Genomic DNA, 24,682 nt, shown 5'->3' on the forward strand with positions numbered 1-24,682 from the left:
TTTGTCGACATCCTCTTTCTAGTCCCTCAATGTTACCTCTTTAGCAGACGTACCGGTTTAAACACTCGTGTTTAAACCGGCCTTTCTATTAAAAAAGTCTCAGTAGTTAGAACTTCAGCATCAGTTACAAAAATGATTTCTCGTTGATTTCTTTAACCCTCAGAAATTCTTATTGCCAGATCCAATGCTCAGCGTCACAGTCCTTCTATTTGGGTAGTAATGTTTAATTTGACAATCTCTTGCGTCCGTAAAAACAGTATTTTTCTTTTCCGAACACAGAAATCTTGTTAATATTAGAAGACAAATTATTCGTTGAGTTGTCTACAACCAGCTCTTTGAGTGACCCTTTCTGCTTGTCGGGTACTGCCCTGGTGCCTTTTGCACAGAGTAATAGGGGCCATCAGCGGGTCAGACATAAATAAGATATCACTTTACTGGTAACTTTTCATTTATCAGTTAGCTATTATTTTTTGGCCAATTATCAGTTAACTACTGTTTTTTGGCCAAATATCAGTCAACTGTTAACCCCATTCGCACCCTCTACCCTATCCTGGCTTTCCATAGGCGGTTTCCTGTTTCGGTCAAGTCTTTTTAGTGACCCGCGCGAAAAGCGTTCTTCCTCGCGGCTTCGGTCGTCGGCTTGCGGAAAACAGTCTTTGGGAGCCCCTGATGAAAAATATTGGACGCTCAAAAGAACGGCGCAAACCTAGCTAATTCTCTTCTTGGTAGGGTATTAGACTGTAGGGCAAAAGATTCGTCAGATTCATCCCTTTCGTGAGTCTGCACGCAAACGATTGTGAGTTTGAAATTTCCGCCGCATAGACCGCAAGCTGTCGTCGTGCGCATTTCCTCCACATTTTTTTGAAACGACACTAAAAAAACGACAAACAAATGTTTTTGTGTGTCGTCATCCGGAATCGGTCGTTTAAATGGTTCTGCATCATGGTCTTGTTTACTAACCCACTGAACCGTGACAGGGCAAGGTATTCTATTGTAATTGTACGGTACACCCTGAGTACAGCTTTTTATTTTAATTCCTACTGAATCCCATGATCCGCTTTGTTCAATATTATAAAGAGCTAAGCTATTTTGTATTTTTGACCTTCTTTACTGTCAACCCCATATAAGGGCAGTCGCTTAGAATTGGAAGTGACATCATTTCCGTTCTTCCTTTTTGATTTCACTGTCGTGTCACAGTAGTCGCCTGTGGTGCACTGCAAGATCAACTCGCTTTCCTGATTTTTCGGTGTCGTGCAGCCATGTGTTTTACATCATCGTTATCATAACTGAGCTTTCAACCGTGAACTCTTTATAGCTTGGAGAAAAGATTGTCTTTGCTGTTCACTTGGATTCGTACCAGGAGGAGCGAAACCGATAACTTTTTGTTTCTAAATATTCAAGACGAACAACCGCAATTGTTTCTTTAGTGCCAGACAGCAGAGGAGGAACATTTTTGAGATACCTGTATTGGTGGAATCGAAAGGTGAGAGACAGAGAATGCTTGGTTATTTGTTCATAATAACATCACGCTTTTGAAACATAGATTAACTATCTTTCCTTAAACTAAAGGTATCAGTACCGGAAAGTTTACTTCTAAAGTGTGACTGGGACATGTATGGTCAGATTGACGACGGATATGGTTTTATCTCTTGTCTGTAAATCTCCGCGTTGTAGAATTTGTGATATACAGAATTTTACCATTTGTTTGCTGTTGCAATATCATTTCTTCTAGCCAGTAAATTGCAGTAATCCACAGCCCTCTTCTGTTGATTATTCAGTTTGGCGGTTTATGCTTCAATAGTCCTAATCGCTTTTGTTTCGTTTTACAATCTGGCCCATTGTCACTGCGGTAAATTACAGCAGCTTACAGTGTTCGCATTGATTTATTTTAGTACAAAACTATAAACTCAAGTACGCGGCAAGGCTCTTCAACAGGAGGCCCCTTTCAAAACATACTTCGTTGTTGGCAGAGAAAATATTGGTTATTTGTCTCAAGAAATGAGTTCGGATGGTAGATATTTTAAGCAATAATTACCATTAATAGCGTGAATAAATTTCAGAAGGTTCTGCTGGATGAGTTCACAGTTCATCGAAATTTTCTCTTATTGTTAAATACTGATTTCGAAATAATGCAATGAACTGATGAATAATGTTTTTCCGCGAGCTCTGTTTATAGTGTCATAAGTTTGGCGTGAAGAAAACTTAATGACCACGGTATCGTTTTACATGTTAAGTTATTATATCGTGGTGTGGTAGTTTCCAAAATTGGCACCATGATGTACTGTGCCTTTTAGTACTCTATCCATCGCCAAGGCATGCAGGACCTTCTAGAACACTTAAAGTGGTATTTATCCTAAAGAACAGCATTCAATATCCTAATTAATATATGGAATACTACATTACGAAAGGTCTTCCCTTTTTTGTACATATTCAGTGTAGCTGAGCGGAATGACAAGTTATTGCGCACTTTTCGAGCTTTTGCGTTTCCTGGGTAACGATCTTTATGATAACAATTAACCTACCAATGTTTTGTTTTATGTATGATAACTTGCACACGAGGCCGATTTCCACGTGCACGCACGTTAGCCTATAGGAACTTGTACGAACAGCTCCCCCATCAGAGAGCCTATATAGACCTGAAACTATCCTAAGGGGGGTCTAGAGAAAACGCTTTTCCCACTCTGATGCCATCTGATGAATTGCAGGGGAGCGGGAAGGATGTTCTTTTTCTGTTACCATCTCTTATGAAATCATTCCACCTTGAAAAAAGGTAACTGCGTTCAGGGTGTCTGAGCTGTCTAAACTTTACAGGACTTCGACGTGAAAATACCCAATCCGACAGGTGACGATCCACTTTCAAGTTCTGCACGGCTCAGTTTCGCTCCGTTACAGAAACCGCTCCGATATCACCGTGTGAACAACAGCCCTATCGGTAATTTCTCCTCGCTCCTTGCCGCTTGGGACGCTTCGCTAGTCCCTTGCGGCGAGGAGCGATGAAAAACGGCTGTTTTCGCCGGTTAAAGAGTATTCACTATAAAGTACATGTAGTTTAGACCGTACACCATAAGTGCTCACTTATTTTCCTCAGGAGAAGAAAGAGCAAAGTAGCTCAAAGTAGGTGAGTGCCAGTGCATGGTCCTTCCTGAAGGACGCTGACCCATGCATACGACGCGTAGGTTTTTGGCTTCTTTTGGTAGAAAGGGTAGGAAAAAAGAAGAAGAAAGGTAGGAGAAAGCCTCTTCGCCTTCTCAAATTCTCCATCCCCTAAAAATACCCAAGGAGGGCCTGATACTTAGTTCAGCGAGTTTTACGGTACTTGATAACATATTTTGTTGGGTTAAAATCCCTGAAAACTTGCATGTCTGAGGAGGAAGAACTACCACAAAAAAGATATATATATATATATATTTTAACTTACAGAATTCAAAGTGCATTATAGGAACTTGCGCAGATATCCCTGTATGCAGACAAACGTTACAAAATAAAAAAAAGTAGTTCATAAGGAGTGTGGGAGAGAATATTACAGGCTATGCGCGAGACGAGGGGATCTGGTCCCTTCGTGTCGTCTCGCGCTTCCGCGCTTAACTGTTCTCTTTCTTGGCGCTCGGCTAATCTAGCACGATATGACCCGGATGTACCGCGTTATAAAAGTGATTGAATTTTACATCGGGACACTACTTTATAAACGTGTGTGTGGGCTGGAGAGTAATTTGGGCTCCGATAAAGTATAGTTGCAAAGTGGTTGAGATACGTTTGCTAAAACAACACTTTTTCCTGGTTCAATGCTTTCAGAGAAAGAAATCAACAAGATACAAAGTCTCTACCTGTCCGGTTTCTAAGTTTGCATTGCAAGTTTTAAATATTATCTCTCGGAGATTAGCCTGCTAGTATAGCCGCCTTTATCTGGTCCCTAGGCCTCCTTATTGCAGTAAGGACTAAAGCTACGGAAAACAGGCAACAAAAACGTGTTACTTGTCTGCAACATTGCTGCTCGGCTAAACGAGTTGAATAGCGATGTTGCGCTTCTTACCACCCACCAGTCAAACCTGTCTTGCACCAAATCAGGTTGTTGCACATTGCGCGGACACTGAGCTTTGATTGGGTAACATTACGCGGGAGTCATGCCGTACACGGGAGTTACGTCACTTGCTGCAAAACAAGTTTGCCTTGGGCTGGAAAAACGCGCAACATGTACAGATTTTCTCACTCTCTACTTTCTATTACAAATTTTCGCAACCTGCAATAACCTGATTTGTTGCCAGACAGGTTTGAAAGTGGCTAGTTGGACACGCATTCGTTCTACAGCAACGCTGCAAAACAACTTGCACGTTTTTGTTGCCCGTTTACCGTACCTAAGCGTTTCTCGGCTACGTCACCGATATGCCTTGACCAAGAAGGCCTGGGAAGATGCCATACACAGGCTAGGCAACAAAATGGCAACAGCCGCCTCTTATTGCACCAATTGTCACTGAGACGTTTCGTGGGAGAGTTGCAATGTTGATAACTGGAAACAGAGGCATGGACCATGGGAAGGCACCAAACTTTTTGCCTCTAGTTGTAGCGTTCGACATGTTAATCATCTTTTAGCATTTTTTATCAGATGCTCGTTCTGATCTTCATGTATCTCTTCTCTTCTCCTTAATTTCTATGAGTTACTGAACATCGTGAGTGTGTAATTATAAAGTGTCAATACAGTTGTCCCATGAATATGAACAAGTAAGATCATATAATGCGCACATACCATCAGCACGCATTGAAAATGTTAAAATCATCCAGGCTATTGGTCCTACGCTCAAAGGACTTTTGAGTGTATAATGGGATCAGAATGCCAATAGGTAAAACAAATTGAAAAGACAGCATTAAAATTTTTTTACTGTAATCCTTTCTGCCTAGGTCAATAAAATTGAAAGATCGTTTTGAATTTTTGTTTAAAAAATAAGGTTTTGCAAGAGCAATTATTTATTGTGGCCGACAGAATAAACATAAAGCCTCCCTCATGTTTTCTAGATTCTCTTGTTATGGCCGCAGTAAATATTTAATGGAACAAGCTTCCGTCAAATCTCTGAGTATATAAATGCCCTTTAATTTAAAACGTATCATTTCCACAAAAAATGTGATTTCCCATTGTCCTTTTTTTCACAGGTTTTAGAACTTGCTGGCACAATACGTTTAGCAGTTAATGCTTTTGTCAAAAAAGTACAAAAATAAAATAACTAAAAAAATAAAATTTATTGTTTTGCGTTGTCTTTTAGTAAAGATTCCACTTTTAATATCACTTGATAATCAACAACGACCAATTGATTCACTGACCTGATTGGTCGAAAATTTCCCGCCTTAGTCCTCGAGACGCAACACATTTTGACATGGAAAATTCGCCAGACACCTGGAATTGTCAAAAGCTGAGAAGAGCCGCAGACGCCAAAAAGTGAGATAGTATTCTTACGCGCCGAGAAAAGTATCGGCGAATTTCACTTGCCAAGAATCAGCATCAGCTTTCTGACGTTTTTACCTCAGTTCAGCTAAGATAGTCAAGATGATTGAACTTCTTCGCGCTTTGAAGAATTTCCTTTATTCTTCGCCTGTGTATGTATACATTTGATTGATGTTGTTTCTTTTTCGTTTAAATACAATAATGTTTCTTATTTCGACTAAATTTATCTAAAGGCCTGCCAGGTTCATTTTATAATGATATCTGTAGCTGATGAGACTTTAGTGGTAGGGAACCGTTAAAACGTACAAAGCAAAATGTGAACGACCAGAAAAAGCCGATTCAAAATATTCATTTTCTATAAAAAAAATACAAATAATGAGCGTCGCATAAACAGTATGATGTAAGCTTAAAAATATCAGATTTTGTAAGATTATCACTATTATTTTTTTTCTTTCGACAGAAAAATTTTGCGCTCTTGAAATACATTCAGTAGATAGACCCTTGGTACTTGCTGTATAAGACGTATTCATTTCTGTGAGAATCTCGTAATTACATGCTATATCTTTGAATGTCATATTATTGTCAGTCAGGTTGACACAACAAATTAAAGCGGGAAAGTATTCCAGGTGTTTTGAAAATCAGAATATGTAGATGTTAAATTGCGTATCCATTCCTTCTCTTATAAGCTCTTGAAAATAGTAAATAAAATTTAATTTGGCTGATAGGAACTTTATTTGTGCCTAGAAATAAAATTTTTCGAATACTTTTATTCGACTGGTACCTTAAGATATGAAATGGTAAAAACATGTCTCCCTTTACACTTCCTTAACTGCTCTTACACTACTTTTCTCATCATGTACTTGAAACAAATTGTACAGTTACTAAGAAAGAAACAATTTTATTGGCCTTTGGAAGTATATTGACTTAAGTTACTTTGCGGTTAAAAACAAGATTTTAATCGCCTCATATCAATTCCTATATCCCAAACACTGTTTTGGGCGTTACCATTACATTTGCATATGCAACAGGTGCTTTTGGTATAAAGCAACCTCGAACGACTGACTGGTCTCGCCTGAGGTTTTTAGCCTAGTCGGTTACACAGTTTTACAGTAGCCTGAATTTCATCCGATTATTTCGAGTCGTTATTCCTCCCTCAGTAACTGAGAGGAGAAAACGACTCGAAGCAATCGGATGAATTTCAGGCTAGTTACACAAGGGACAATGACAAAATATATGAAAAGATGAATCTGCAAAGTATACTAGTAAACGAATGGGAAAGAGACAAACGTACTACCAAGAGTCGGTCGGGAGAGCTGGACTTAATTTAGACCGTGGCAAAGAGATATATATATATATATTTTTTTTCTGAAGATAATCATATGCTTGAACAATGGAGAACTTATAGTAACACAGTATTCATGCAAAAAAATGCATGTTAGCTGTAAACAGTACATGCGCAAAAGTTATGTCTTAACAGAGTTTTCGAAAATGGCGAAACATAGTTTTCGTTTCACAAACTATAGTGTCAGCCGCTTCTACTAAAGGAATCTTCGCCGGCCTGAGAAAAAGTGTGGGGCCTTGTTTGTTTCTGTCAAATCGCCAACCAACTTAGCCTCGTGCAGACGTGAAAATACCTGAAAGAGGTTTCTTGTGTCGTTCATTCCGAGATAAGTAACTAACAAAATAGCTTAAAACATCAATATCACCGAGTGGGTATTTACTAAATAATATTGAATTTTTTAGCATGTTGGCGCGTACACACCCGCGATTCAACCTCACGATCACACGCACCACGCAGTCGCGTACGCACGTTGAGGTCGCACACGGATTCAAAGTCTGCGTTAAAACGGCTTTAAACAATCTTATTATAAAGTAGCTTTCAAGGTCTTATATTAAAACACTTGCATCTAAACACACAGGAAATTAAACGAAAATACAAAAATAAATGAAAATATACAAAATAAATTACTAATTACCGCTGTTTTCATTTGATCAAACCAATTATCAGGTACCTGGCATAGCTGTAAATAAAATATACGTGGCGAACTTACCCAGAGGTACACAATAACCATGAACATATTCCCTGTGTATATAGCTACAATATGGATTGGACGGAAAGCCCTATGATAAGTGAGAAATTCGGTTTGGTTGAGGCCGCTAAGCCAAATATTTCAAGCTGTATAGAGGGGTAGGAAGTGATGTTTATGAAATGTTTAGCGCTAGAATTATCAATTCACTACGTACAGCTAGGATTTCTAAACATGTTCTTGAAATTTATTTATTCAACAGAAGAATGCCTTCTATTTATCACGAGAATTGTGGAAAACCAGGACCAAAGAGTAATGCTTATATTCCGCCGCCCGAGGAAAGAGTTTTTAAGTCTCGCAGCGCTCCCAACTCTCCATCATTGGGTGAACGCAAATACCTGTTTGCTCGCGCTTCGCCACGGCTAACAAGAGCGCTCATCCAGGTTTCTGATAAAATGACAGCTGCAAAGAACCCAAAGTCCGGCAAAGTTGGAAGAAGCAAGTCCTTTCACGGCAAAGGTACGTATGTACATGAATTGTACCGGTGTTTTTTTGTATTGTATTGCGTAGACTAGACTGGAGCGCAAGTATAGAGAAGCGAGGGGGAAGTTGATATTTCAGAACTTGTTGCCAAATGTGCAACCATCGTGCTTAAATTTTTACTTAAATACGATGGATAACAAGCAAAAACAGATTTGTAATTAACCACCAAGATTTATCTTGTCAACAAAACTAAAAGTTAAGCTTTGAGTCATTTCTACACTGGCTTTTGTTTATCGCCTCGCTGTACATTAATTATTTTCCATTTAATTAATTATTAAATTAATGGCGGATTTAAGAAAGAATTTCGTGATAGGAGGGCATTTGATGGTTAACTATTTATGTCAAAGTGTGCCGTGTGCTGTATCCGGCTTTCAATAAAGTGAACAAACGTCATTGGAAAGACTAATATTGCTTGTTTTGTTCAGCTCCTTTACAAAAATAACAGACTCCTTACTGGCCTTTTTCCAATAAAATATTTCACTGCACGTAGGTGAAGGTTACTGCTATCCTAAGACACAAAAAAACAAGTCTAAATCTTTCTTGTATTGTGAACAGGCTCTCTGTTTGGGGAAAGGGTGAAAAAATCGCGGGGAGAGGGAAGTGAAAGGGTGTCAACAGTCAGTGTTCCAGCCAATAGCAGCTTGCATCAGGATCTGTTTCACAGCGGGTGCCGTGGAACGACGGTCCCAAATGTTTGTCTACGGGCTCTCCCCCTTTACTTTTCCTCTCCTCATGAGTTTTTCATTCTTTTCCCAAACAAAGAGCCTGTTCACAGGCTACGGAGCTTGCAACATGCGAGTAAAACGAGTGTGGATTACAGGACACTCGAAGAGTCGAAGTCCTCTTCTGTTTTCATCGTTCTATGATATTTCTTTGAAAAAGTAGGGTCAGTTTGCTATAACTCCCATTTCCTTTTGACGTTCTATCACCTGAGTAAAGGCCTGAAATTTCGACCCAACTATTAGCCTCTCATTGGTGTTTTGACCAAAAAAATAATTCCTACTGTAAGGAGATGATCCCACTTTAGATTATCTCACAATACATGGCAATAGGGCATCTGTCTGTGGAATATTTGTCTGCAGTATTCAAGATTCAATGGCATCACAAGTATCATCACCCTCCCCTCCCGTCCATATCTGACTGTTTTAGCGTGACGTCACCTGCGGTGTGCACCTTGGCTGTGTACGGTGTACCGCTTGTAGCGTGTGTGGAGCGACACTTTGCTTGTGTCTTGTTAAGCAGCAAAAACACTATGACCGAATGTCACAAGTGTAGGAAACTAGTGTATTTTGGTGAGTTTAGTTATTTAACAACCCCATTTATGGCTGGCTTCCCCAAAATAATTCGTTTTGCTAGTAAACATGAGCACCGAGCCCAATCGACCGTCGCGCATTGATGGAGTTAACGTCTTTCAAACTGCGTTCTGTTAAAATAACGGTAGCTGAATTGTATCCCAAAATAAAGTTCTTCCTTATAATTTTTTTTTTGTGGCGATTTGCAGCTGAGCAAAGGAACTCGCTTGGTAAAGTTTGGCACCCCGGTTGTTTGCGATGTGAAGAATGTGGCAAAAGATTAAACCCAGGTCAACATTCTGAGGTAAGGCAGGATGGGGACTCAATAATATATCACAGTCTTAAACACAAGACTCTTCCTCTAAGTAATTAAGTTTATATCAGCAGTTTTGTTTAAAACAGAGGAAAAGGAACGAGTTTTATAAGCAGTGGGTCGACAGATTTAGGGCCCACTCGAGCTTTTATTGCTCAAGGCTGGATATTTGTTATATTGGACAAATATTTAGCTTGAAAAGTCATGTTTGAGTTAACAGTTTTTGTCTCGGTGGACTTGTACATGTATCATGTAGGGTTTGTTAATAAAGGCGAAATGTTAAATGTTACATTTTTCATTTTCAAAGGGATCGAGAAAGATGTCATTCATTTCAGTTTGTTGCTGACAGGTTGTCTGCTTTGTATAAAGCTTTCGGATAATTGTAAGCAGAATCATACTTTCGATATAAAACCATTAACAAAGGCTTAGATTTTTTCAAGTTCATAATTTTCCTTAACGACTGTTGTTCGATAGTAATGCGATTTTCAGAATACTGAATATTGAATAACAGATTCTTTTTCTTATCCTCTATGGTGGATATGATTTGCATAGCTGACATATAGTCTGTCATCTAAGGTGTTTTGCCGGATAATAATTAAGCATATGTCACGTTATGTAGCAAGAGAAAAACATTGCACTGTTATAAAATGCACTGTTTTTTGTCAGAAGACTCGTAGCGGTGAAGTCATTTGTTGGAAGTAGATCTGTGAAGTATGAAATGTTTTTGAATACTTTAAGGGACCCTCTTGCATAAGAGACCCTCTGCCATAAATATTGATAAGCAGTATGTTCGGCTTGAAAATGTAACACTGCCTTAAAGCTTTTTTATTTTTCAGTTTATTGTAAATTCTTGAATATAAGCAACCTTCTTCAATAAGCGCTGCCTTTGAATTAGCTCCCCTCTTTAGGCTAAAAATTAATTTTTTAGAAAGCAACCCCTTCAAATGAGCATCTACTTGTAACATCCCTCTTTGCTCAATATATGGTATACAGTACATTTATCACCATATATAGTGTAACATGTTCAATCACTAGAAAATGACTCATTTAAGAACACTACATGGTTAGATGTTTAAGACCTGGCTTCTCTGACGGAATGTTCAAGGCCAAGGATATGCACCATGCGAGTGCAAATTTGGATATATACTGAAAGGATACAGTGATCCATCTAGAAAATAGCTAAAGTGGGTCATGACAGTCACACAGCTATAAAACAATTAGTCCGGGACCCAAAACTATGAGTCCCAGAACCACATACAAGAGTCTTGTACGCTTGTGCATAATAAATAAGATGTATACAATATTTAGAGAATTGTCATTATTATTTTTGTAAGCAAAAGTTCGTAAGAAATGTGCCATTTGGTGTTCTTGAAAACCAGCATGGTGAAGGAACAAACAATTTTGAAATTTTCTGCACTGGGCCCCCTTACTCATTACATTAGACTTCTTAGCTTGTGAAAAATATTAATGTTACAATACATGTAATTTGCATTTTTCTCATACATATGATGGATCCCATTCATAATGCACAGAGAAGGAGGCTTTGCTTTCAAATGGATGCATACATGTATGAGGCATGATTTCTGAGTATTTTAAGAAATATACATGCATGTAAGCATCTGAGGCATGAGGTGTGCAGATAGAGAGATCACTGAAGATGCTTTTTCGTTTTCTTGTTCAATGCTTGAGATTTTGTTCATTTGAGACACAGAATTATTTCATGATATAGCCAAAAATCTGAGGCGTCTCCTTCGAATAACTGTCTCCGTTTGATCCAAGTGCCCCCCCTCTAGACCACGTGCATGTTAAACTAAAGGATAAGCGTAAGTAGTCTTAATTCTAGTCAGTTACCATAATTTTTTATGTGTTTTCAATTTGATATTAAAAAGAAAATTGTATTGTGTATAAATGTGCATTTGTTCTCTTATTTTTATCATATTTCAAGGCTGTCATTAAGAGCCATGGGCCAGGGATTTTCCCCAGCTACTTTCATAGGAAAATAGAGAGAAAATAGAACCAAAACAAATCCCCAGCTGTTTGATTCCCTGCCTACTTGATCTATTTACCCGGCAACTTGAAATCTTAGTGACAGTCCTGATAATAGATTTTTACTTGTGGCAAAATTGAAAATATTTTGTCAAAAAAGATGACACAAATTTTTTTTTTCAGGAGCCTTCATTACAATTTATTAATTATTTAGTAGAATTTTTCCTGTTTCAGGATCATAATGGTTTCATGCACAGTACAAACTGCTCTGGCCAACAATAACATTTTTTTGTGCTTTATATCTTTATCTTTTTGTGCTTATTTTGTTATTAAGTATTTCAAAGTCCAAAATCTCTTATTTTTATGTCCTATCCAAAATTCCAGTTCCCATTTTTCCAGCTTCTAATGATGATGTAATGCTTTATGAATGCATATATTGTTTTCATTCAAAATGGAAGCAGACACATTTATGATCATTCAACAACGAGTGCCACATCTTCTGTCCAACTGGGTGGTAAAGCAAACCTTTTTGATTACTTATTCTTTTCACAGAGAAAAGAAGTTTGGTTTAATGGAATAAGAAATAAGTCAAACTTTTACATCATCAATATTGGGGTTAGAACAGTTAATTACAACATACATACATCATGCGCATTATTACTGATGCTAGATGAAAGTAAAGGTCATCTTGAATGACTTGTTCTAACTGAATACTTCAATAATGGTACAACATACAGGTAGCAAGAATTTATAACACAAGCTAACACTGTAAGCAATAGCAACTTTACCCTATGCCTGATAAAGAGGAAGCTTGTGTCTGAAAAATACTACAACTGGCATCTTTCCAGTTTTACCAAAGATTACATTTTTCTTAATGTGGTTCAGAAAATGCCTCTTATCATGTATGTGTTTTGAGAAATGACCATTTGATACGTTTTACTGTTGAAATGGTTTTTACAAATTTGTTTAATATTTTGAACATGCTAATTGCCAGGCTATCTATTCTCAGTAGCTTTTTCATACAATGTAGTTTAGAATATAAATTCACAACAATATTACCTTATTATTATCATTATTGTATCAGGTTAAATATCCTAAACACATAATGTAGCAGCCTTTTTGTAAACTACACATGTTGAATTCATCAATCTTTGTTTATTTTTTTTTAAGCTTCCAAATGAGTTTAATGCTTATTTTCCTTTGTCTCAAATATCTGATCCAGATCATTGTTAACAATAAGTGAAATTTTAAGATGAGCAAAGATGCATGAAGAAATTGAAAATTTAGTTGTATTTATTTTTTTTACTAGTATTGTCTCAATGAAAATGAGTTGTTTCAGCTGTAGCCACTGTTCATTGTTCATTTCTTCACTGGATATGTGTGTCCTAAAATGCACCTGGGCCGTGCTTAGATTGGTGCAGTGAGTGATGAAGATCTTTGTTTACAAAAATGAAAGTATTTACAATAATTAAAATTGTTTTTTTTTTTATTTCCACAAAATTGCCAAGCTTAGTAGTGTATCTTCTGGACTATGTGTTGTGTCCACTTGTACAGTATAATTTAACCAAATTTAGCTCTGTGCCTCAAAAATTTAAGAAATTTAGGCAGATGATTGGATTTTATAGGAGTGAAAGTTAGATCAACTTTCTTTTAAATAAAACGTTTCAGGAGTTACATGTCAAGTGATAGGGTAAAATATCATTCAATCCAGTTTATATGTTGTAGGTCAAACTGAAATTCAAGTAGGTTTCAACTTAGGATGAATATCAGTTTCCTTCATCTACTAGCCCTAGTTATTCATACAGGTAAATTATTTGGGCAGAGGAAATTTTAACCTGAACTTCATTTTGACCTATAACAGAGACATTGCAGTATATTAGAGTATAAGTTTTCAGATTGTGCTGATCTTGTTAGCAAACAACATGTACAGAGCCAAGTTACGAGTGTACCCTAAGAGGAGTTCTACAAATATTCATAGGTTAGACGTTTAGGGCATTTGGGTTCTAAGCTCCAAAGAGCTCTAAACCAGCATGGCTTATAGATTTTGTCCAAGAGCTTATATTTTCTAGTTGTTTAGAGGCAAATGTAAATCTCCATGGGCTACCTGCTGCAGGACTCAGTCAGTAGTCAGGCAATATGGTGGATGATATCTGACCCTAATAATTTTAAATTAATCACTTAAGTATGGCTGCCTTTTTCTTTAGCCTCTATAGTTATTTGGGGCAGCCTGTCCTCCTCTTTATTTTTGTTAATATATTTTCTTTAATCAGTATTGTAATACTGTTGGGTACAAAATGAAATTAAGTTGTTGTTGTTGTTGTTGCTAGAGTGCAGTTCATGTCATATATTTTTTTATATTTAAAATAAGTGTTTGGTTTTATGTTACAGCACAGAGGCATTCCCTATTGCAACATTCCATGCTATAGTTTGCTGTTTGGTCCAGGAGGTTATGGTAGAGGAGGAACAGAATCTTATCAGTACTTTGCTGATGAGAAACTTACTCCAGCAGAGCTAGATGCCGTGAGGTATGTGTTATTTCCTTCATACCATTGTGGTACTTTAATCTTAATCATATTATATCTATTGTAAAATATAGTCCAATCTTTGCTGTCCATAACTGTCCTTGTGAAACCACATCCCTTGTACCACTTGATGTCATCAACTTTTATGGTCATTTATAGACAACCCCTACACCTTACTTGTGTGCAAAAGAAAAACATCCTTCATGATAAAAAAACAAAACAAAACAAAACAAGAAATCATGTTACTTTCAGTGAAAAAGTTTCAATACCTGCCTGTATTTCCTTTAAATACCTTATTCTCACTTTATTTTGCAAGTATGAAATTTTGCAGTTTTCACGATGTGGGTAAAATTGTGAAATCTAAAAATCCCCAAAAGTCGTCAAATTAAATACTGGAAAAAACTCGATTTTTTGTGAAAATAATACCAGGGCTCGACGTTGCGACCTGTGGGGTCGCCAATGCGACCAGCTTTTACTCAGTGGTGACCAAATTTTCACGCCTGGTTGCCAACCTGGCCCCCAAGATAGGTGACTTTCCTCTTTGGGAAAAAGTACACTAATGATAATCTGTTAATCGTCATAAAACAAATCCTCGCACGCTCTAATGTTTTGCCCAAATGCTCTAACGGTTTGTCCAAACCCTCTAACAATTTTTCTAAATGCTTTAACAATTTCTGCTAACACTCTAACGGATTATTCTTATGATCTAATGGTTGGTCCGTCTAACATTTGATTTTTACTTGAAAGCGGATTGTGATAGCTCTTCCAAGCGCCTGCTATACAGGCTAGAAAGTCACTATAGTGATGAAATCGACGGAAGTCTTATTGACTTTCAGCAAATCGATCGGAATTCTCAACAGGTCATCCCGTGTTTCTCCGGGAATGATTTTTAGTGCATCAATTAAAAATGATTTCTTTAGGTCGAACATGTATCTCAACTGCGGACTCAATAGCAGATTAGTCTGATAAAAATTTGAGCTAATTGAGAACGAATGGCACTTATTTCTCGAGCTTCTTGTAAACAACTATGGGCGAATTTCTGTTGAGCGTGACGACCCAAATGAAAGCTCTGCTGTATTTAATTGACTTCTAATGAAGTATACCTTTGAAGTCATGCCGTTTGTTGAACAGACTTCTTGCTAAATCAACTTCTTTGCCCTAAATCCTCTTTCTGGAGACTTTTGATCACATGCTAGGCAACGAAATAGATCAAGTTTCACCGATGTTCATTTCTGAAAATGCAAACACATGGGACGCAGAACAAATGTTTGCAGATTATGTTCTTTAATAACCCAAATAAGTTTTTCCTAAAGTTCGTTTATCTAAATGTGTATTTCATTTCCTGAACCTTGAGCTTGAATACCTGTTTGAGGAGATTTGTGCTTGAGTGCGGGCTCAACTAGTTGTTTTGCCTACAAGTCGTTTCGCCTACACCTTCACTGAGGTTGATTTGCCTACATGATCAATTAAGGTTGTTTTAGCGACACTAATTTTATACAAGTTATGGTAGAGTACAAATATATAGGAGTAAATTAATTAGCTTACCGATGACTCTGAAATGTTTAAACTTATTAACCTATTGACAACCGCGCAGCTGGAAATAGAGCCTCGAGAGAAAACCTTTCGAAAGAAAGTTCAAAAGGCTAAGGCTAAGTAAATGATGTTAAGTTTATTGTATCCCATTAATTCTTAAATATAATTTTTGGTGACTAGAATGCTTGTTCTGGCGACCAAAAATGAAAACTTGGGGGCCAGCTGGCCCCAAGATTTTTTTCTGAAAGTTGAGCACTGAATACTAGCGAAATTAAGTGAGAATAAAGTAGTGCTGTGATACCTGGGCCTTAATGGAAACTGTTCTTTGCTAAAATGAAGCGTAGCACATGCAAAGAAAGAACATTTAATATTTTACCGATTTAGCAGGGTTAGGTAGGGTTTCCGTTTGTCTTTTCATTTTCCTATTGCCAGGTTTTTCTGAGTGGTAGTATTTCACAGTGTTCAGGCCTTTTTGTTCAAACGTTGGATAGCACTATCTAATGGATAAATCACTTTCCTGCTGATACACATAAGGAATAGAAAAGCCAATTGCATTTTCCACCGGACAGAGATTTATCCAGTGGACACTGAGTGGATAGCGTTATCCACCATTTGGACATCTGGGCCCAGGGATGTTCTATGGTTTTAGTACATTTTGTACATTTTTGTGTTATTAATGATCGTTTTACCTTTTTATGCATGGCACATCTCAGGTTCAAGGATTCATTAATCAGAATAGTCATAGTGGTGAATAACTATATGTTATTACTGTATTTTGTCTTTGCAGGAATGAAATCATTCCCAGGTTAAAGGAATATAACATATTTTTCGAGGGAAGAAAAGCTCTGCAGTTAACAAGTAAAGAGGTGTGATGCGTTTTTTCTGATTGTGCCTGGTGCCAGTGTAGCTGATAATAAAATTATTACTTAGTAATAATTTTCTTGGAAGGCATTTATAGCTTGAACAGTCTATCTTCATGGTGTTGACACAACAAAACAAGTTCTGCACTGTCAGTGATCAAATACAAATAGCAGATTTATAATTATTTGTATTATTCATTCACTAAAAAACGGGTTTGGATAGAGAAAGAAACTACATATTGTACATGTACCTGAATGTATTTTCTTTGCTGATGAGTTTTCTTTTAGGATCACTCATGTTTGAATTCCAATATGTCCCAGCTTTTATAATTTCTATATTAACAGGAATATTTTAATCCAGTTTCATATTGGTAGCCTAATTGAGCTTAATTGTATTTTCAGTGTATCATAGTTACGTTAATTTCTTAAATTTATTTTCTCTTTCGCTGTTGTCTATGAAGTCCGTTTTCGACTGTTACAGAGACTTACAAAATGGTAATGTTTGACAGGTTGGAGGTAGAATTCTTCTTGAGGGAGTCCTTAAGGTTTATTGGGGACTTAAGGCACCTGTCACTCTTGCTAGTCATAACTTGGCATACTGGCGAAGACGTTCACAGAAGGAGCAGAATGGATTGATGAGAAATACGGCAGGAAAGAACAAGGATTCTGTTGTAAGTGAACTTTTTGACTGCGGTAATAACAGGTGCTTCAGCTTTTTTGTCGTGCAGTGTTACTTGTACTAGTTAGTGAAACTGAGTCAAAAAAATATTGGAATGGATATAATTTCCCCGGCTGCAAAATGATTCATCTATGAAATGCGCAGGTGTTTCAATTAGATTTGAAGTTTGTTTAGAACAACCAGTAAGCCTTTTGCACAATGTCATGTGACATCGTTTTTATGAAAATGAAAATTATATGATTTTGCCACTGAAAAAAGATTAGTGGGTCATATCTTAAACAAAATAATAGTGACTTGGTTTTTCAAACCCGCACCATTTTCTTAAAATGAGTAAGTTCGTGGGTAACTTCCAACATGGCGGCCAAAACAAATCATACTACTTTGCTGAAAAATCAAAGTGCCATAAAATATCTCCCTTAAATGCATTTCCTTCCAAATTTCAGGTGTAAGATAATTTTTATGTGCTCTGTCAATTTTTGGCATCAGCAAGATTCCAACTCATTGTTTAAAGGAAGCATTGGTTACGTGACCTCTTAGTGCAAGTGGGTTATTGTATCATCAAAAGTTGTACATGTGAGCATAGTAGCCAACAATTTTCACAGGCTTTTGGTGTGAACTGAAAGCACTGAATGCTAATGCCTCTTTTCTTGTGATGGGTTTCTAAATTCCCTAATGTTGTGTCTAGAGATCAAGAACTAGCAGTCTGGAGAAGATTCTTGCCAGGCGTCGTATTTCAATTTACAACAGCAGGAATATTCCAGATGCTGGTGACCAAAGAACTATTCTAGATTTCACTGTTCAGGTAATCATGAGAGAATTGTGCATCTGATCTTATTTGCCAGATACTGTTACTCATGTGCACTTAATAATAAGCAACGGGAACTCACTACGAATCTAATGATTTTTTACTCAACTTGTTTTGTAGTCTCCAGAAGGAAGGACAACATTTATTCCACCTTATGGCACTTCCACTAACCTTAGAGTAACAAGCAGAACAAGAACAAGAGAGGTCGTAAAGATGCTCATGACAAAATTTCAGGTAAATTGTTTACTATATGCTGCACTCTGTTTACTCTGTGTTAATTTTTGTATTATATTGGTTTATTGAGGTCTTTATTGGTAATTATTTTTGCTTTTATCTTCACTGTATGGTTTATTGGTAACCTAATCTAACCTATCCCTGAAAAGCCCCTTAAGAAGAGAAGATAATTATTATCATTTATTAATTATTGAGTGTTTGTCAGTAATCCAAAAGCAAGCGATACAAACTTTAGTAGAGTCACAAAGCCACCCCAGCGAGGGATACAGTTGGGAGAGCACCATCTTAAATTCCTGCTTGAACGATTGTGAATCTAATTTCCTGCCAAAGTTAAAGCCAGGGAGCAGTGCTTTATTATTTCTTTATTGACTGCATTATTGATTTATTTATTGATTGTTTGCTCAAAGCTTGGGTGGAAGTAACAACGTGCATGATAAATTTTGATTGACTTGTTTTTGCAGTATTGATAGTGATTAGCTTTAGCTATGATATCATTTATTCAGATTGCCAAGCTGCAAGTGAGAAAAGTCGTTTGTAAGTGCATGACTACAAAGGACTTTGTGAAAGTCTATATTAAAGATTTCTGTCACGTTCAGGCATCCTTCATTAAATCTTTTCTTTGAAAGTCAGTTACCCAAATCAGAAGATGCTATTCAAGAAGCACGTTCTCGGAAATAAATCATAAAATATTTTTTGTGTGGAAAAGAAAAATCTGACTTACTGTCAGTTTTCTCCTTTTTGCAGATAACGAATGCACCTCAGAACTTTAATCTCTATGCTGTGTATGACAATGGCTGTAAGTACTACTGAGTTTTATGTATATAACCTTTATTCATCATTTACTATGTTTTCACTTTCTGCTTCTATTTAATTAAGATTACTTACTATAATTAATAATTTACTTGAGTGTAACCTCTGAGCCCTAAACAAATGATTGAATGATCAAATAGGTCGATTAAGAAATAGTGATTTAGTGGTAGCACGTCCATAAGATTGAATTCCATTCCCAATCGACGTGGAGTTTGGAAATGTTATTTTTTGAGATGAAGGGTTAACTCACAAATTGCATTGCCTTTTTAATTTTTCCCTTGCCACATATTGCTGGGAGGCAATTGCCCTTTCCTATGCCCAACTCTTGCTCTTCATATGTTTTAAAATAAGATACAAGAGCAAGAGTGGAGTCTCAAGCTATTGCCTGGAACTTGAGACATGGAGACCAAGCACTCAAGTACTCAGACATTCAGCTAAAATGATGAGATCCACCAAATTATTTACGAGTTTCTTGTTTTCTTTTTAGCAATCAGGCAACTACAGAATGATGAATTTCCGTTGCACTGCCGACTCCTGCTCGGTCCAAGTGAGGTACAGAATTTGTGTATTATAACCTATAGAATTCTAATATTTCCAAGGGAATTTCATGATTTACTATATAAAAGTGTTTTAAGGGCAACAATCACGTACATGCTGTAATAAAGGTAATTCTTTCAGACCAGTTAGCCCCTCTTACTTAAATTATTACAGACAGTGTTCAGTATTTCAGCCTCACTTAACTATATTCACTTATAAATCCAAGTTTATAGAGCTCTTCCACGAGTTCTGTCAGTACACCAATACCTTGTCCTTTTGATGTTTGGAATGATAATGTTTTTCAAATTAAATATGAATACCCTAAACCAAATTTACAGAACCCCCCTCCCCCCCCCCCCTTCACCCCTTTTAATGTCTTTAAATGCCTGTAATCTTTTCCATAGGAAGTTTCCAAAAACAGGGTAGCAGTGGACAGAAATGGTCAAGATGTCTAGATCATACATTGATAATTATTATTAAACTTGCTTTGATTGAGTGACTACGTGTAGCAGTACCTCGTACCTATGTTGGGAGAATTGTTTGGCTGTCGCACATTTACATTTATTCTCAAGGCTTAAACTGACCACAGGCTATTAGGGCCTAACAGGTTTCCTATTTTTCTTGCAGGAAGCAGCTAAGATATTTGTGATGGAGGCTGATGATACAAATAATATTTCTCATGAGGTAAGTTCAGTCTGCCTGGAACCTTGCCCATTGGGCAAGTGAGCTGAAGAAAATTGCTTGCTGGGCAAGAATATGTACATGTTCCACATGACTGCGCTGGGCCCTTTTGCTGGCCCTGTGGTTGCTACTGTAAGTCATATCTGTCCTGGTCAAATTCGTGTCTGGGATTTTCAAAGAGATACAAAATTTAATGCTAGGTTCTCCAAGGAAACCATATTTCAGTCATTGTTTGTACAATGTGCAATATAGCCTTCTAGGTAACCTCACAGGGGTAGATCCAGGATTTTTTAATGGGGGGTGGCTGACACCAATTGGCCACCAAACTATATGTTAATTAATTTCAGATAATTTGTCCTACGTTTGTCCCAGAAAATGGCGATGTTGGAAGGACGATTTGGAGACTGTAACACTGCAAACTCTTGAAATGCCACAAAATAGAAGAAATAGAAGCTAATAGAAATGCCTTACTAAACCTAGTCGGCCAAAAGTGAAGACGCCATTATTCGTTTAAATAGGATGCGGTGCCACAAATTTCTCACAAATCACCCTTTGATGGATGGTAACTGCATCTGTGAGGCTGGTTGGCTTCACAAGGTTTTTGGGACCCACCTTTTCCCATTTGTTTTTCCAGGCATCAAATTTTTTGGTGAGCTGTTCTAAATGGGTGTGGCTAGCCATCAGTAGCTTTTTCCTCCTCAAGAGGTCACTGGAGTTTCTGCTCTAACAGCAAACAACAGAGATAAATAGCAATGCTGTGCTCTATAAAAAACTGAAAGGAGCCCTGTGTTCTGAACCTGTGAAATCCAGGGCCCAGTTGTTCGAACGCTGGTTAACGCTAACCTGGGGTTAAATATTAACCTGGGTTTCTTTTTCTTGTTATCAAAAGCACTTTCTCGGATAATTTTCTCTGTTCTTTTTAGAGTATCCAATCATACACAAGTTCATCTTCTCTGAAAAAAATAAAGTATATGTCAATATTTCATTGCTTTTGCTATTAAATCAACAACAAGCAAAGAAGTAACCACAGAAAACCTTAACCTAAATGGAGTACCTCGTTGTGGATAATCCTGAAACCAATTTAAGTACAGAATATTGTATTCAATTTGTCGATCTTTTTAATCGCAAGTTTGAACGTACAGTAAATAACACAGCAAATAGAAAAAGTTCCAGCATAGATAATGTGGAAATTTATAATAATGTTAGATTGATCAAAATGGAGTTGTGCAAGATCAAAACAGTCTATTGAAGCATTTTACAAATTTCTCACTTTCCTGAAATTCAACAGTGAGCATAAAACTGCCCATTTTAAGAAGAGCTGTAAGCTTACATGTAATCTTTTATTTAACTTAAAAAATGTTGTTTAATCGATCAAAATCATGTAGAATTTTAGCATCAAACAACTCTACGTGCTTTACAAAACTGCCGTTTCCATGGGAGCTTGATACAAGTTAATCTATATATGCCAAAAAAGGCAGAGAATATTTCTTTGCCTTTTATAGTAAGTTCTCATTTTAATACCGAGACAGCTGGGAAGCACAAAACTTGAACCAAGCACAAACTTCTGTGATGAACAGTCTGCTAACTGCAAACTAAGTTATATAACTAAATTAAAGCAATTTCTCTTCTTTTTAATTTTCTAACATGAGTTTCTAACATGTCTTACTGTTTTGGATAAACCTGAACTATAAAGAGTAAAATTTTTATAAAGGTGTTTACAGTGACGTACAATAGACATGTTTATGCAGATCAAACAGTCAAGTTCTACAATTTAGCACAAAAAGGGTCCATACGTTTTACTGAACTGCTGCTTCTGTGCAACTCAGTACATGCTTATTCACCAAACCAAAACCTCATAGTTTTTCTTCAACTGCTATATAATTTCTCATGCCTTGCACTAAACATGAAAAGTGAAAATTATCCACCTTTTTAGCATGTTTTCTCCTCGCAACCAGCGACCACAGGCGATCTCGATTAAATGGATCGAGCCACTGTGTTTGTCTGACTCTTGCAGGATGTATTATCCTCTAGACAACACATATAACTAAAAATTTCGACCAAAATAATTGTTGATTTCTAATCTCAACAACATTTCAAGGGAGTTTGCCTAACGAATTTGCTTCAAATCGACCACGTGATATTTTGCTAGTACACTCGTGCACTTTAAAGAGCAGATGCCAATTTGTGGATGAAGAAAAAACCAGGGCCAGAATTATACCCATCTCTTCCTGAAAGGAAGGCCGGGTAATTATCAGGTCTGCAAGGACTGTGTATTGAATTTTTTCCTGTTTGTTTTAGGTTGCACAGTATATTCACTTTGCCACGCCTGTTTTACAAGCGTTTCTTGATAAATATTGTGAAGAAGAGGAAAAGGAAGTGGAAAGAATAAAACAAATGTAAGTTAAAATACCTATATATTGACTGGGTATAAATGTTAGATGAGTGAGCAAACCTACAGTATGAAAGAGATGCGTAAGTGCAGCTTCTCACTGTGGAGATTTAAGATTTATAAGTTGTTGCTTCAGGACCTGAATGTTGGTTCTCCATTAATCTTGAATGTCTTTTAATATTATTGTATTCATTGTCTTTCAGTTACACGCTGTATCGACAGAAGTTACAAGAGAGACTTGCTGAAATATCCACTGCTGTATAAACAGACTCAGCCGACTGGCAAAACATTACTATTTTTAGATATTAAGTTATGTTTATATAAATGACTAACAGCTGTATTATTGGCAATAAAAATAAATATTTATTTATTTTAAATATAAAATGGAATTTAAAGGATCAAATTATTATGCAAAGAGTATTACTTAAAAGTTCTCATTTGCCTTCTATCAACTGTATAATAATAAATGCAAAGGGTCTGCAAGTCAAACATTAGCTATTACTGTACTCTGTATTGAATTGGCTTCTGCCAAAATCTCTTAACTCATAGCACCCTGAAAAACAAACATTCACATGTAAGTGATCGTTTTTTTCAGGATGCTAACATTTTAGTAGCCTATGTGCAGTTAAGTGATTTCAGTAGTGTTATGTTGGGTTGTTTGCCTTCCTTTTAACTTGTATCTTTTGTGGTTTATTATTGCATTTCCTCTCTGTGAACCAAAACCTTGGTTCATTCATAAAAAAGAAAAATATAAATCTTGTTTTGGCCTTCCGGTAGAAAAACTATAAGTAAGTCATTAGAATCATTGTGGCAAGCATAAAGAGTTTTTCTTTCTGCCAAGTCACAGGAATAGTCAGATTCTCATGTTTTGAACTCCCTTTTGAAAATGCGTAAACACAGTGTTGACTGGGGGTGGGAATTATTTCGTGTGAATGAGAGGTTGAAAAAATTTACCGATAAAAATAACTGGGATTGCTGTCCCCCATGAAAAAATTTGTTCTTTTAACTTGTAATTATTGACATAATTTTTCTATTTAACTTTGACATTTATTGCTTCCACTATAAATATTGGCACTACCTAGTGAAACGTTTAAAATAGACATTTTATTTATTAGGTTCAGTTCAGTAACAGGAATTGTAAAGGGAAGGTTATGTTCAAGTCAAAAGGTCTGCTTTTCTTTCTCATTAACTTTTGAGACACTATCCACACTTCTCCAAACTTTGGTATTTCATAAAATATTATGTACTTATTGATTGAGGTAGGTTCAGGGGGGGGGGGGGGGATAATTGGCCCTCGGTCATGGTTGCACTGACCTCTCTGTGCTCGTTCCATGTGCCATGACCTTGGCCCAAATATTTTCCTTTCCAGCGGGTTGTACAGTCTCACGGGCTCACAAAACCTCCCTTGGGTCGATCTTATTTTGTATTTGCCGTCCAGCCCTACTACTCAGTCAATAAGTACATGACATTATAAAAGGGTAGTTTTCAAGGCAGCTTGACTGTACACTGATATTATAATCATCACAAGTTCAAGTTATATTCTGATGCTGTTTTTTTTGGAAACTATATGTAATTTTCAACCAGTTTTACTTTGAGTGCAAAAGGTTTTTGGTGCAATTTTGTTTTCATTCAAAAGCAAAACTGGTTGAAAATTACGGCTACAGTAATTTATGGTTATCGTAAAAACCCTGAACAAGCCTGAGATCGTGCTCTTGCCCAAAAAAGTGCCTGATCACAGGTAAAAACAAGGTGAGGATAAATCCTCTCTTAGACCAGTTGTATGTATATACTAGATAATAAAGTTTATATTTGAGAACTGTTACGTCAAGTTTCTGTAAAGAGTTAAGCTAGATTTATAAAGAGTGCCTTGTTTGCTTCTTTTTATGTGCCAGCATGAGCCATTATGGCTCTTGCTAAGAGTCGCCGAGTCAATAAGCCACCTTTTGATTTATTAAAATTCAGCTTGATAGTGAGTCTCAGAGGACACAAACAAAAAAATTAATAAACATAAATAATCATGGTTTATTCATTTTCTTCGTT

The 24,682-nt window shown here is 36.8% G+C and overlaps 1 protein-coding gene across 4 annotated transcripts; it reads left to right on the forward strand.

Annotated features, from left to right (window-relative positions):
• The first annotated feature begins 1,183 nt into the window (after positions 1-1,183).
• Positions 1,184-24,458, forward strand: LOC140946005 (ras association domain-containing protein 2-like). 4 transcript variants are annotated; one of them, XM_073395070.1, is made up of 13 exons: positions 1,184-1,483; positions 7,721-7,977; positions 9,503-9,597; positions 13,981-14,117; positions 16,435-16,513; positions 17,017-17,178; positions 17,872-17,988; positions 18,112-18,225; positions 18,970-19,021; positions 19,523-19,587; positions 20,200-20,256; positions 22,552-22,649; positions 22,846-24,458. In XM_073395070.1, the coding sequence occupies exons 2-13, from the start codon at positions 7,725-7,727 to the stop codon at positions 22,904-22,906; spliced, it is 1,290 nt and encodes a 429-aa protein (XP_073251171.1). In that variant the 5' UTR covers positions 1,184-1,483; positions 7,721-7,724; the 3' UTR covers positions 22,907-24,458. The 4 variants fall into 4 exon arrangements, with proteins under 4 accessions (XP_073251171.1, XP_073251170.1, XP_073251169.1 ...); XM_073395069.1 differs by lacking the exon at positions 1,184-1,483 and adding an exon at positions 5,373-5,583; XM_073395068.1 differs by lacking the exon at positions 1,184-1,483 and adding an exon at positions 7,479-7,619.
• Positions 24,459-24,682: the final 224 nt, after the last annotated feature.

The sequence above is a fragment of the Porites lutea genome, chromosome 8 (genome assembly GCF_958299795.1).
Source record: "Porites lutea chromosome 8, jaPorLute2.1, whole genome shotgun sequence".
NCBI lineage: Eukaryota > Metazoa > Cnidaria > Anthozoa > Scleractinia > Poritidae > Porites > Porites lutea.